Source organism: Mustelus asterias, chromosome 1 (genome assembly GCF_964213995.1).
Source record: "Mustelus asterias chromosome 1, sMusAst1.hap1.1, whole genome shotgun sequence".
NCBI lineage: Eukaryota > Metazoa > Chordata > Chondrichthyes > Carcharhiniformes > Triakidae > Mustelus > Mustelus asterias.
In genome coordinates, this window is record NC_135801.1 from 138,372,698 (window position 1) to 138,388,282 (window position 15,585).

At 42.9% G+C, this 15,585-nt stretch overlaps 1 protein-coding gene across 1 annotated transcript in view; it reads right to left on the bottom strand.

The window, feature by feature from the left end:
- Nucleotides 1-1,998: 1,998 nt before the first annotated feature.
- LOC144511240 (NAD(P) transhydrogenase, mitochondrial-like) overlaps nt 1,999-15,585 on the bottom strand; it is a 122,536-nt gene continuing 108,949 nt past the window's right edge. The window contains exons 19-21 of the mRNA XM_078241398.1: nt 13,551-13,669; nt 9,002-9,117; nt 1,999-2,151 (exon numbers count right to left, since the gene is read on the bottom strand). Of these exons, the coding sequence (XP_078097524.1) occupies nt 1,999-2,151; nt 9,002-9,117; nt 13,551-13,669 (388 nt within the window). The remainder of the gene's footprint in view (nt 2,152-9,001; nt 9,118-13,550; nt 13,670-15,585) is intronic.

Below are 15,585 nucleotides of genomic sequence, written 5' to 3' on the forward strand. Positions count from 1 at the left end.
GGAGGGAGGTACTCATAGGTGCCTCGTGCTCATGGAGGAAAAAGTCACTGCCTTGAGCATAAAATAAAAATATGATTTATTTTTATAAAGCAGCTTCAGTGTTAAGTATTCCAATCACCCTGGTAATAAAGTGTAAATTATGACTGTGTGGGCAGACTTGTGCCATAAACTCCTGCACTCTTAATTTCACATGGGACCCTCCACAGCCAAATACAAAGCCTCGAACCTACTTGTCTGTATTGGATTGAAGCCCAGAGGCCAATCTTCAAACCTTACGACACCAACCACTTCGTTGAATTGCTGAGTTTAATCTTCCATATGATAAAAATGCTTATTAAACAAATTACAGTCATAAAGATCATTATTAATGTTTTAACAGTTAATAACCTCAAAATTTTTTAATAAAAATAAACACTAGTTGGACAGTTTGGTCAGGTTCCTTATTAAACTATTTTCTTTGGTAAGTCCAGTGTAAAGGCTCCTATTGGTTACTTATTCAGGAGCATGCTGACTTTAATCTGCAAAACAGCAAATTCAATTTCCTTTATTTGTAAATGGAAGAATGTAGGTCCACTGTAGGCAAACAGAACTTGGAACAACATGTAGCACCTTTACATCGACAGGTCTTTTAAGTAACCAAATATTTTACAGCCAAAATGATCTAAAATGTTCAGCATTCAAACCTTTCCATAAATATTTGTGAATGTTACATTTTGTTCGATGGAACTCCCCTCCCTGCCGCTCTCCAATGTTGTTTATGGAATAGATTTGTTACACAATGCCCTGCACTGTAAACTACCCTGTGATCTGACCACAGAACAAACTGAACAGCACGACACACTAATTAAGACTTGCTGCCAGTTTTATTATTTGATGGACCTCACAACCCAACATTAAAAATGTAACATAACGGAACTTATTACAATGACTAATCAGCCAAAATGCTTGTTGTTCTTACGTGGCAATTTAAATGGCATTCATAAAAGTAAACACTACTGCTACAGATCAATAGCAGTTGGGGAATGTGAATTGATCTGGTAAGAAATTTAAGAGGTAGCCAGAAAAATATTTAAAATAGGCCCTTCAAAGAGGTGGTTCCAACATATAGAAATTAGGCTATGTCAACATATTGCTTCATTGTGATTTTACAAGTTCCACAAAATATTTCATAAAATGACAGTTATTGTAGATTCCATACTAACATAACAGTTGTCTCTCACTTTTGCAGAATACACAACATAGCTCATAGTTTTATAGCTTGTTGGCTGTTCTCCACTGCACCAATGTCACATCTTAGGTAAGGTTTGTAATCAATTGAAAAAAGAAAGTCCATTTTATCAATATATATATGGTAGAATATCTGACACAAAGTTTTTCAATGCAATATAGAAAGATGTTTCTATTACTTCGCTGGCTGACATTTCTATGAAAAGAAATGACTATTTTGAAGCATGTGGTTTGTTGAACACATTTTGGCTTACTGACAATATTTATTCAGTTGTGCATATTCCAAATGTTGCTATTGAATAATTGCTGGCCGAGGAGTATTAAATATATTAAAGAGTAGATCTTCTTTGGCGCCTTTACAAGAGGGATTTTATAACAAGGGGCATATTATGTAGTCCACATCATATGCTTTCTCTATTAAAGAGGCAACCAGAAACAGCTTGTAGTTTAGTAAGGCAACTTCCAGAAAATAATTCACCTGCCCCATCATAAATCTACGAAAAGTACATTGTGAGCAACTATTTTCCTTGATACAAGATCAGCACATTTAATTTCCAATGGTATAATTCTGTACAGTGTGAAAACAATTTTGACATTTCAGTATAAAAGTGTAACAAGCACAGAAAAACAAGGCAAGCATTCAATCCAAATACTTGTGTACACCATCTTTCCCTGCAAAACCTATAGATCCAACAATTTAAATGTTGGATTTAGTTACGCTGAGCCATTTACTTTGATTAATGCAGCTTACTTTAAAATCTTAGCTGCCATTTAGCAGGATTCAACTGATTCTCTGATTTTTGCATGCAGGGCATCACAGGTCTTCTTTGCATCACCCAACAACATGGCAGTGTTGGGTTTGTAAAAGATTGGATTGTCAACAGCAGCGTAGCCAACTCCCAGAGATCTCTTCATCACAACGACCTGAAAAAACATCAACATCAGTCAAGAGATGGTAACTGAGGCCTCTGCCTGTAGCTCAGTAGATAAATAAATATATGTGGACAGTTCCTGGTTTGATCGTTGGATGCTGTGGTATTGTACGATCTCAGCCAGGACAATAAATAACCAGAATTACTATTGACCAGAAACTTAACCAGCCCAGCCATATAAATACTGTGGCTACAAGAAAGTGCCAGAGGCTAGGAATTAGGTGACAACTGACTCAGCTGCTGACTCTCCAAAGCTTGCCCATCATCTCTAAGACATAAGTCAGGGTGTGATGGAATAGTCTCCACTTGCCTGGATGAGAGCAGCGCCAACAACAGTCAGAAAGCTTGATACCATCCAGGACAAAGCAGACTGCTTGACTTGCACCCATCCACAAACATTCACTCCCTCCATCACCGGTGAACAGTGCCAACCGGATGTACCATCTACAAGATGCACGACAGCAACTCACCAAGCCTCCTCTGACAGCACCTTTCAAAACGATAGCCTTTACCACCATCTAGTTGGACAAGGGCAGCAGATGCATGGGAACACCAGAGCCTGCAAGTTCCCCTCCAAGCCACACACCATCTTGACTTGGAACTATATCACCTTTGCAGAGTCAAAATCCTGGAACTCCCTCCCTACCAGCACTGTGGGCGTACCTACACCACATAGACTGCAGCGGTTCAAGAAGGCAGCTCAGTACCACCTTCGCAAGGGCAATTAGGGATGGGCAATCAATGTTATCCTTGGCAGTAACACACATCTCAAGAATAAAGATGAAAAAAGGAGATGCTACAAATAGCCCGGACTGAGATCACATATCATGGTTCCGAGAAGGAGAAATAAATTCCTTGTCTCACACTATTATTAATTGAAGAGTATGCAGAGGTGTAGTGGCAAGGTCACTGGACTTGGAATCCAGAGGCCCAAGTTAATGCTCTGGGGACACGGGTTCAAATCTCACCATGGAAGCTTGTGGAATTGAAATTCAAATAATCAATCTGGAATTAAAAGTTAGTCTCAGTAATGGTGACCATGAACCCATTTTTGAATGTTGTCAAAACCTATTTGGTACACTAATAACTTTTAAGGAAGGAAATCAGCTGTCCGAACCTGGTCTGGCCTACATGTAACACCAGATGGCAATGTGCTTGATCCTTAACCATCCTCTGAAACGTCCTAGCAAGCCAATCAGTTATATCAAACCTCTAACAAGTCTAAAATGAATGGAACTGCATGGACCATTCGGCAATAACTTAGGCACTGGAAAGGGAAACAAAACACCCCCGGCTCTCCACCCTGCAAGGTTCTCCTTGCTAACATCTGGGGGTTTGTGCCCAAACCGGGAGATGTGTCCCACTGACTATTCAAGCAACAACCTGATGTAGTCATCCTTATGGAATCATACCTTCGGACACCACCTTCACCATCCCTGAGTATGTCCTGCTCCAACAATAGGACAGACCCACCAGACTTGGTGGCACAGTGACATGCAGTCTGGAGGGAGTTACCCTGGGAGTCCTCAACATTGACTCTGGACTCCATGAAATCTCAAAGCATCAGGTTAACTATGGGCAAGGAAACCTCCTGCTGATCACTACATACCATCTCCCTCTGCTGATGAATCAGTACTCCATTTTGAATACCACTTGGAGGAAGTACCAAGAGTGGCAAAGATTGCACCCTGAGTGGGGTCCATCATTAAGAATGGCTCGGTAGCACCACCACAGACCCAATTGGCTGAGCCCTAAAGGACAGAGCTGCTAGACTGGGTCTGCGGCAGATGGTGAGGGAAAAATCTTCTTGACCTCATCCTCACCAATCTACGTGTCACAGAGGCATCTGTCCATGACAGTATTGGTAAGCGTGACTGCACACAGTCCTTGTGGAGACAATACCCTCCTTCATGTTGTGTGGCACTACCACTATGCTAAATGGAACAGATTTTGAACAGATCTAGCAACTCAACACTGGGCATCCATGAGGCCAGCACGTCAGTTCAAAAGAAAAGGCTGAAGAATTTGGAGCCATCTTCAGTCAGAAGTGTCAAGTGGATGATCTACCTCCTCCTCCTTTGGAGCTTCCCTGCATCACAGAAACCTTCAGCCAATTTGATTCACTCCATGGGATATCAAGAAACTGCTGAAGGCACTGGATACTGCAAAGGCTATAGGCCCTGACAATATTCCAACAACAGTGCTGAGTGCTCCAGAACTTGCCACATCCCTAGCCAAGCTGTTCCAGTACAGCTACAACACCGACATCTATCTGGCAACATGGAAAATTGCCCAGGTATATCCTGTCTACAAAAAGCAGGATAAATCCACCTGGCCCATTACCAATCAGTCTACTCTCAATCATCAGTAATGTGATGGAAGGTTTTGTCAACAGTACTATCCACTTACTCAGCAATAACCTACTCACTAATACTTAAGTTACGCCACGGTCACTCAACTCCTGACCTCATTACAGCCTTGGTTCAAACATGGACAAAAGAGCTGAATGTCAGAGCTGGGGTGAGAGTGACATCAAGGCAGCAGTTGACGGAATGTGGCATTAAAGAGCCCTAGCAACCTGGAGTCAATAGGAAAAAGGGGGAAACCTCTCCATTGGTTGTAGCCCTGACACAAGGGACACAATTTGTGGTTGTTGGAGGTCAATCATCTCAGTTCCAGGACATCACTGCACAAGTTCCTCAGAGTAGTGCCCCAGGATCATCCATCTTCAGCTGCTTCATCAATGACCTTCCCTCCTAATATTTCCAAGTTTGACACAAAGCTAGGTGGGAATACATGTGGTGAGGAAGATGCAAAGCCACTTCAAGGGGATTTGGACTTAGTGAGTGGGCAAGAATATGACAGGTGGAACATGTGAGGTTATCCACTTTGGTAGGAAGAACAGATGTACAGGGTATTTCTAAAATGGCAATTAGATTAGAAAGTGTAGATAGAGTGGACAGGATAAAATTGTTTCCTTTAGTGGAGGATTCTAGAACCAGGGGACATAGATTCAAGACAAGTGGCAGAAGGTGTAGAGGGGACATGAGGAAGAATTTCTTTTACACAGAGGGTGATGGGTGTCTGGAATTTGCTGTCCAAATTGGTGATGGAGGCTTTGAAAAAAGTACCTGAATCAGCACCTTAAGTGCTGTAAGCTACAGGGCTATGGGCCAGGTACAGGAAGGTGGGATTAGAAAGAGTACCTGGGTGTCCTCGGGCTGGCATGGATACAATGGGCTGAATGGCCTCCTTCTGTGCTGTAATTTTTCTATGGTTCTATGTACAAAGGGGCCTGGGTGTCCTCATCAATAAGTCACTGAAAGCTAACATGCGGGTGCAACAGGCAATTAGGAAGGCAAAAGAGGGTTTGAGTATAGGAATAACAAAGTCTTGCTTCAGTTAAAAAAAAAGTTTGGTTAGAGAACACCTGGAATACTATGTGCAGTTTTAGTGCCCTTACCTTAGGAAGGATATCATTGTCATAGAGGGAGTGCAACAGAGATTAACCAGACTTGTTTCCAGAATGGCAGGACTGTCTTATGAAGAGGGATTGGGGAAACCTGGCCTGGTTTCTCTCGAGTTTTGAAGAATGCAAGGTGATCTTATTGAAACTTACAAAATACTTAAAGGAATGGACAGGATAGGTGCATATAAGATGTTGGCCCTGTTTGAGGAGTCTAGAACCAGGGGACACAATTTCAAAATAAAGGGGGAGCCACTTAGGATCGAGATGAGAAGTATTTTACTGAAATCTTAGAAATCTTAGAAATCATTGGAATTCTCTGCCCCAGAGGGCTGTGGAAGTTCAGTCATTGAACATGTATAAAGCAGAGACTGACAGACTTAGAGTCATAGAGTCATAGAGGTTTACAGCATGGCAACAGGCCCTTCGGTCCAACTTGTCCATGCTGCCCTTTTTTTTAAACCCCTAAACTAATCCTAATTGCCCGCATTTGGCCCGTACCCCTCCATACCCATCGTACCCATGTAACTATCTAAATGCTTTTTAAAAGATAAAATTGTACCCATCTCTACTACTACCTCTGGCAGCTTGTTCCAGACACTCACCACCCTCTGTGTGAAAAAATTGCCCCTCTGGCACTTTTGTATCTCTCCCCTCTCACCTTAAACCTATGCCCTCTAGTTTTAGACTCCCCTACCTTTGGGAAAAGATATTGACTATCTACCTTGTCTATGCCCCTCATTATTTTATAGACCTCTAAAAGGTCACCCCTCAGCCTCCTACGCTCCAGAGAAAAAAGTCCCAGTCTATTCAGCCTCTCCTTATAACTCAATCCATCAAGTCCCGGTAGCATCCTAGTAAATATTTTCTGCACTTTTTCTGGTTTAATAATATCCTTTCTATAATAAGGTGACCAGAATTGCACACAGTATTCCAAGTGTGGCCTTACCAATGTCTTGTACAACTTCAACTCCTGTATTCAATGTTCTGACCGAATGCCTTCTTCACCACTCTGTCCACCTGTGACTCCACTTTCATGGCGCTATGAACATGTACCCCTAGATCTCTTTGTTCTGTAACTCTCCCCAACGCCCTACCATTAACTGAGTAAGTTCTGCCCTGGTTCAATCTACCAAAACGCATCACCTCGCATTTGTCTAAATTAAACTCCATCTGCTATTCGTCAGCCCACTGGCCCAATTGATCAAAATCCCATTGCAATTGGAGATAACTTTCTTCACTGTCCACTATGCCACCAATCTTGGTGTCATCTGCAAACGTACTAACCATACCCCCTATATTCTCATCCAAATCATTAATATAAATGACAAATAACAGTGGGCCCAGCACTGATCCCTGAGGTACACCGCTGGTCACAGGCCTCCAGTTTGAAAAACAACCCTCTACAACCACCCTCTGGCATGGCATTTGCTACCAAATAAACCTGTTGGACTTTAACCTGGTGTTGTTAAAACTCTTACTGTGTTTATCCCAGTCCAATGCCGGCATCTCCACATTCTGTCAAGAAGCCAATTTTGTATCCATTTAGATACCTCACCCTGGATCCCGTGAGATTTAACTTTACGCAACAACCTACCATGCGGTACCCTGTCAAAGGCCTTGCTAAAGTCCATGTAGACAACATGAACTGCACTGCCCTCATCTACCTTCTTGGTTACTCCTTCAAAAAACTCAATTAAACTTCTAAACACCAATGACATAAAGGGATTTGGAGATAGCGTGGGGAAAAAAGCATTAAAGTGTAAGATCAGCCATGGTCATATTGAATGGTGGAGCAGGCTCAATGGGCTGAATGGCCTATTCCTTCTCCTTTATTCTCAAGTAATGTGCACTTGCTAATGTTAGCCACAGGCTTGGAAAAAATAATTCTTACAAACATTACATAATGGATCATTTGCCTGTCACTCCTCTCAAATAAGGTACTTATATGGAAATAAAACTGATTTATGTCATTTGTCCAAAATTCTACAAATGACCCCAGAAACATTTTCCAAGATATTACAACAACACCAATTTCAAGCACTTTATCTTCCAATCTCCTTTCAGGTTTTTTCAGATTGATTTTGTGGACAGTGGGTGGTGGTCGATGATGTAACTGGAGCCTCACATCACAATGTGAGTTCAATCCCAGGGATATTAAAATTAATCATTTTTTAAAATCGTCAGCCAAAAATCTTTCAACTATTTTTAGAACACTTGTGTGCTTTTACTTTCTCTAAGGTCAAATCTAATATTTGCATAAACACATCAGCCACACTTTTGTTTTGTGCTGGTGGGGATTAGATGAGCGAGGGAAGAGGGAAATATGCGGTACAATGTTTCCCTTTAGAATACATCTGTATTCATACATGTGTTGATAACACATTTCATTTGGACCACAGTAAGTGTGAAATAAATCAGGTCACTCAGCAACTTTTATATTAACTCCCACGTTAAAATCCCTGGCCAACTTTTCCACTCCCCTGTCATTAACTCTATTCCTCTCACTGCTATATTATTTGAGCTGAATTATAGACTCTGCAAGACTGTTCCACATAGAGTTGAAATTAAAACACCAATTCCTGGATATTACCAGAACTGCATACCTCTTGGATGTCTTAGTTCCTATCTAACCATCACTGCGGCTGAAGGTCTTGACTATGCTTTTTGTGACCTCTAAACCAGATTTCTCCAATTAACTGCACATTGGTTGTCCAGCCTACACCGGCTCCAATGCACTCTAAGTTTATTACCTGCATGCTGTTCCCACACCAAGCACTCCATTCTCTATTTGTCAATCAACAATGGGTACCAGTCCTCCAATACATCTTCTGTTCATCTAACCAGCCCATCTGTATCATCACTATTTATCATACCACTAGTTTTCATGTCATCTGCGAACTTACTGATCATACCCCCCCATATTCACATCCAGATCATTAATGTACACGACAAACAGCAAGGGACCCTGCACCACTTCCTGTGGTACGCCACTGGACATAGGCTTCCAGTCACAAAAACAACCTTCGACCATCGCCATCTGCCTCCTGCCACTGAGCCAATTGCCCTGATGTGTTTTGAGGTGAGGTTGAAACCAAACTTACAAAAAAACATTTGCTTCATTTCACACTCTGCGAGACTGTTTTATCATTGCTGTCAGCAGCTCCTCAAATTTCTCCACCCGTGCAAATTTTCTCCTTTCCCATCGCACCTGATGGCTTGTTTGAAGTATGGCTACCCTCCAAACCTTACCCATTTGCTCATTATCCAGGAGCCTTGGCAGTGACTCAGACTGTAGAACGGTACTTTTATTTCAATTATAGCACGTCAATGAGACAAGGTCCTTTTTCATCCATTTCTTGCCTTCTTTACTCACTTGTTTAGATTTCCAGACTTCCAGCACAGGCATTCCAGCGATGATTGAATTTGGATCTTCTTGAGCTGCGGAATTAACAGTGTCATTTGCTCCAATAACGAGCACCAGGTCAGTTCCTAAACAAAGGAGGAATTATTTAAGACTAAGAAGCAGAAAATAGATAAATATCTAGGTTGTCTTTTTGAATCCTCGTAAGCTGAAGATGAATTTAGATATTGCTATCAGAGATTGGCAGATGCATCTCAACTGTGTAGTGGTTGAGTACAGAATGAAGTGATCATGGCGAAGGGGAAGGAGCTATAAGGCAAAACTGTCTGGGTGGGAGGACGGGCGGGGGGCTGCGGTTAACAGCATGTTACACAGAGAAATATACTTATATAGCATGGTCAGGACTTCTCAAAATACTACCGAGCTAATAAGATAGTCTGCGGAAAAAGAGATATCATTAATTTTATATGAGCAAAGGAAGCAGCTGAACTTGCACACAAGGACCCAGAACTTCTGATGTCTGGAGGGTCATTCCAAGAAATACCCCAGAAGATATACGGAGATGACCCCAGGCATGGTCTTCATGGAAATTGCCTAGGAACTTCAAACTTTCAATGGGCAATTACCCTGTACCAGGAATCATTCAATTTAAATTGGAGACTTTGGATGGTTCCAACTCTCTTAGCAGAATATATACCCAGGAAATATTAGAAGAATTAAAACCCACTCCTAACTGCGCAGTAACTATATCTATAGTACTAAACCCCCAACATACCTCCACTCGATCCCCTCGACTACAGACCCCACATCCCACATTCCCTCCCTAACAGACTGGGGATGTACCTACACCTCGGGGACTGCAGTGCTTCAAGAAGGAAGTTCACCACCGCCTTCTTGAGGGCAATTTGGAATGGGCAGTAAATGCTGGCCGAGCCAGCAAAGCCCACATCCCGTGAATAAATGAAAAGAAGAATGCCTGTGTAAGTGTGTGGGAAGGGAGTGACAATCCAACTGTGAACGTCACTCCTTGAAGTTCTGCCAAAAGATCTCACAAACAACAAATTAGATGTTTGGCCAATTAATCAATTTTTTGCATTACTGTTTGGGGAGAAATGTTGGCCAAGGCATTCAAGGAACACCTAGCCCATCTTTGTGTGGTGCTATAGGCATTATGTCCTCCAGGTATAGAGCTTCAGCTGAACATTTCATTTGGAGATTGCACTGAAGGTAATAAGAATGCTTTCTCAAGGCTGTACTCAACTGCCAGACTGGGAAAAATAATTGTTGCATAAATCCGACCATTAGTAAAATTCATCCTCCTCTGTCACATCTTCAACTACCTACTTAATTAATCCTCATTACATTCTTCTATCCTATGTGCCTTCACTGTATGAGCAGGGTAAAGTACAGTACACAAAGTCACAACCTACTGATACAGGTTAAAATGCTACCAACTGAGACAATCTGTCACATGCAAAGTCGGTCGATTAACCACTCCATGAGAAACGTAGATTAACATTTCTGATTTAACTCTTTATCGCTGATCTATTGAAGAATAGAACATTGAAAATCTTTCCTTTCAAATGTTGATTCTATTGGATTTCCAGCTTTTAAGATTTTTTTTAACCAGATTTGCAGTTGATTCCCACCCTCCCCACCAAGCCCCACCGCACCACCCCCCAACCCCCTATTAATTGGTACAGTAAGAAGTCTCACAACACCAGGTTAAAGTCCAACAGGTTTATTTGGAATCCCGAACTCATGATTCCAAATAAACTTGTTGAACTTTAACCTGGTGTTGTTAGACCTCTTACTATGCCCACCCCAGTCCAACGCCAGCATCTCCACATGATCCCTATTCATTGGTACATAGGACAAAGTGCTCTGTTAGCAATGAATAACTCGATACAATCTGGACTGTCTGCTTCAGTGTCTACGGTATTTACCCAACACTGGGATTTTCCTTCCATTCAGAGGTAGCCACGTATTAAGCAAACAGGTCAGATAGATAGAGGAATTGAGGTTGCATCTCCAATGTTTTAAATTTATGATTGTATAGGCCGGTCCAAAAATACTAGCTGTACTATGCACACATAATTCAGAACTAGAAGTGAAAACCACAGCCAAGTACTCATTCAGTGCACTTTAATCATGGTATGTTGGCCTTTTTTTGCCTCGCTGCAGCCTAGTAAACTTTTTACAAAGTTAATAAAATCTGACCTATCCATTACTCAGAAAAATAAATAAATTGTTTTATTTTAAAAGAAGTTCAGCTCAAGAAATATGCAAATAAAAATGCCTGCATGACCACAAGATTTAATTCACTCAGCTCCATTTTCCCCACAAAAAACTACTAACATTTGAGTGCAGTGTGAAGAACACTAGATAGCTGAAGTGCACAAGCTGCGGCTGCAGCCTGGAGTTAAAGTTACCTATCCAAAAACTGGATAGCACCCTATAGCCTTTGGACTTTCAGGGCTGTGGAATCATTCCACACCCAACATTGATGTCCAAAGATGTGCGGGTTAGGTTGATTGGCCATGCTTAATTGATCCTAGTGTCAGGGGGATTAGCAGGGTAAATACATGGGGTTATAGGAATAGGGTCTGGGTGGGATTATGGTCGGTGCAGACTCGATGGGCCGAATGGCCTCCTTCTGCACTGTCGGGAATCTATGGTTCTATGATTGTTTATCATGTTTCTCCAATTCCACAGGAATTACCAGAATTTTTTTTAGCAATGACAGACAAATAGGGTAGAGTTGTTACAGGCAAAGGGAGGTGGCATAGGGTGTGCACAAGAAGATAAATCCCCTTAGTGTGAGACCAGATCAGGATCCTGATATCATTCCGTCCTCTTCCAGATTTCACCGAGGTGGGTTTGAAAGTGAAAAGGGTTTCCCCGTGCAGTTGTCAAGTAAGGCATTTAAATATTCTAAGTCATCAATTTTTGTTTCCATCAAGGGTTCTGGTTTGAACAGATGAGTTTGCCAAGCTATCAGCAACTCACCAGAGTCACCAAGGTGTGTGCATTGTGACGAGTGCATCTTCAATGAAACTGACAGGCTGGAAAGTATTTGATCAGTGAAATAGAGGAGCTGCTGCCCTCGCCGGGTGAGAGGCTGGTACTCACATCACTCCTCAGAGTATGCTTTCACTGCTCGATCACCAGCTTCTGTCTAGCATTTCACTCATCTTGAGCTGCACTTCTCTGTCCAATGTTATAAAACATTTAAATAAAAGAATTTGCGGACGACACAAAATTGGCAGGACTTGCAGATAGTGAGGAGCATTGTCAGAAGCTACAGAAGGATATAGATAGGCTGGAAATTTGGGCAAAGAAATGGCAGATGGGGTTCAATCCAGATAAATGCAAAGTGATGCATTTTGGTAGAAATAATGTAGGGAGGAGCTATACGATAAATGGCAGAACCATAAAGGGTGTAGATACGCAGAGGGACCTGGGTGTGCAAGTCCACAGATCCTTGAAGGTGACGTCACAGGTGGAGAAGGTGGTGAAGAAGGCATATGGCATGCTTGCCTTTATAGGACGGGGCATAGAGTATAAAAGTTGGGGTCTGATGTTGCAGATGTATAGAACGTTGGTTCGGCCGCATTTGGAATACTGCGTCCAGTTCTGGTCGCCACACTACCAGAAGGACGTGGAGGCTTTGGAGAGAGTACAGAGGAGGTTTACCAGGATGTTGCCTAGTATGGAGGGGCTTAGTTATGAGGAGAGATTGGGTAAACTGGGGTTGTTCTCCCTGGAAAGACGCAGGATGAGGGGAGACTTAATAGAGGTGTATAAAATTATGAAAGGCATAGATAGGGTGAACGGTGGGAAGCTTTTCCCCAGGTTGGTGGTGACGTTCACACGGGGTCATAGGTTCAAGGTGAAGGGGGGAGGTTTAACACAGATATCAGAAGGACATATTTTACACAGAGGGTGGTGGGGGCCTGGAATGCGCTGCCAGGCAAGGTGGTGGAGGCGGACACACTGGGAACGTTTAAGACTTATTTAGACAGCCATATGAACGGAGTGGGAATGGAGGGATACAAAAGAATGGTCTAGTTTGGACCAGGGAGCGGCACGGGCTTGGAGGGCCGAAGGGCCTGTTCCTGTGCTGTACTGTTCTTTGTTCTTTGAATAAAAGCAGCCAGGCTACCACACAGGGAGGAATCCCCTTACAGGACAGCCTGTGATTGGACTCGCTCTGTGTCAGCCAAGGAGGCCTTTCTGGAGCCCTGGGCCTCAGCCTGTCCCCCTCATGCCAGGAAGTTGAAGGTGACTGGAAAATCCCAGTTGGCCTCCTCTCAGTGCCCTTAACAAGCCTCTCAATGAGCAGAATTGGTCGCCTGCCTCGCTGGCACGGGTAGTCCTGCCTGGCCCTGAACCCTCCTCGGCAAAAATGGCCGGCACCAGGAATGAGGTTGGGAAACTGGCTGCCCACGATTCACAACCACGGCAGGGCCCAAAGATTCTGCCCAAAGATACAACATGTTTGTTAACATAAGAATCAAGATTTTATTCCGTGAGACAGCACCTTTACTTAAACTCCTACCAGGAAAATCTGCATTGATTTCATCCATTTCCAGTACGATATCATATGGAACTCCAGCTTCAGCAAGCAGCACGTTCAGCTGTCCGGGCATCCGTCCTGCAACAGGGTGGATTCCAAATCTGGGTTCACAGACAATCACATGTAACTAAATAATCCAGGCAATCCTTCACAAATCTTCTAAGTCCTAAACATCCTTTAGACTTTTAAAAGAGCAGTTATTCTGGTCTTATAACCCTAACATTTAGCCTGACCATGGCATTTCAATAGTCTTGTCACTTTAAACAATTAAAATTATCAACCAACAGGAAGATACTAAGTACACAGCAGTAGCAAAGCATGGATTGGTCACCAATATTTTGCACCAAGTAATGAATTTTATTTTTTCTTCCCATTAGCTCCAACTTGAAGAGGCTCCTGATATGGGGGAGACTCGGAACATCTCACCCTCTCTGATCTTTGCTATCTTAGGTGATCTCATCTGAAGGGCTGACAAAGGAACTACAAAATTTGCCTCAGTGCCTGAGATGGATGGGGAAAAGTTTCCTGCTCCTGTTTGCTACTCAGGAACCACTGCTGGCAAGTATGTTCATATGAACACTGGGTTAGGAAAGAATCAAATACCCAGCAATATTCCACCAACAGTCAATATCTGGGGTCACACAAGAGGATGGATCACTTGGATAAAGTACCTGAGAGTACCTGTTGTTCAGAGGTCATCGACAAGTAGCAGAGCCTTCAGAGAGGAAAGGTAAGAGAAGAGTTCATTATACTGCTGCAAGATTGTGCATCTTGAAGCTTCAGGCTCCAATTTACGATTCTCGCACAATTGATTCCGACCTCAACGTATCCTCAAGATGTCTCAAGTGCTTCATAATCTAATGAATTACTTTCTGAGGTGTAATCATAGACATTGCATTGGAAAACACAGCACCCAAGATCCAAATGTGCAGTTGAGCTGTCTTTGGAGGTGTTGGGGATGGAAGGAACATTGACCAAGTCAGCTCCCTGTTCCATTTAGAACAGTACAGCACAGAACAGGCCCTTCGGCCCACGTTGTTGTGCCGAGCTTTATCTCAAACCAAGATCAAGCTATCCCACTCCCTATCATCCTGGTGTGCTCCATGTGCCTATCCAATAACCGCTTAAATGTTCCTAAAGTGTCTGACTCCACTATCTCTGCAGGCAGTCCATTCCACACCCCAACCACTCTCTGCATAAAGAACCTACCTCTGATATCCTTCCTACATCTCCCACCATGAACCCTATAGTTATGCCCCCTTGTAATAGCTCCATCCACCCGAGGAAATAGTCTTTGAACGTTCACTCTATCTATCCCCTTCATCATTTTATAAACCTCTATTAAGTCTCCCCTCAGCCTCCTCCGCTCCAGAGAGAACAGCCCTAGCTCCCTCAACCTTTCCTCATAAGACCTACCCTCCAAACCAGGCAGCATCCTGGTCAACCTCCTCTGCACTCTTTCCAGCGCTTCCACATCCTTCTTATAGTGAGGTGACCAGAACTGCACACAATATTCCAAATGTGGTCTCACCAAGGTCCTGTACAGTTGCAGCATAACCCCACGGCTCTTAAACTCCAACCCCCTGTTAATAAAATCTAAGGTAGTCATGATGTGGAGATGCCGGCGTTGGACTGGGGTAAACACAGTAAGAAGTTTAACAACACCGAAGGGCCGAAGGGCCTGTTCTGTGCTGTACTGTTCTAAATGGAACAGGGAGCTGACTTGGTCAATGTTCCTTCCATCCCCAACACCTCCAAAGACAGCTCAACTGCACATTTGGATCTTGGGTGCTGTGTTTTCCAATGCAATGTCTATGATTACACCTCAGAAAGTAATTCATTAGATTATGAAGCACTTGAGACATCTTGAGGATACGTTGAGGTCGGAATCAATTGTGCGGCTTTTGCTACCAAATAAACCTGTTGGACTTTAACCTGGTGTTGTTAAACTTCTTACAATAAAATCTAACACACTATAGGCCTTCTTCACAGCTCTATCCACTTGAGTGGCAACCTT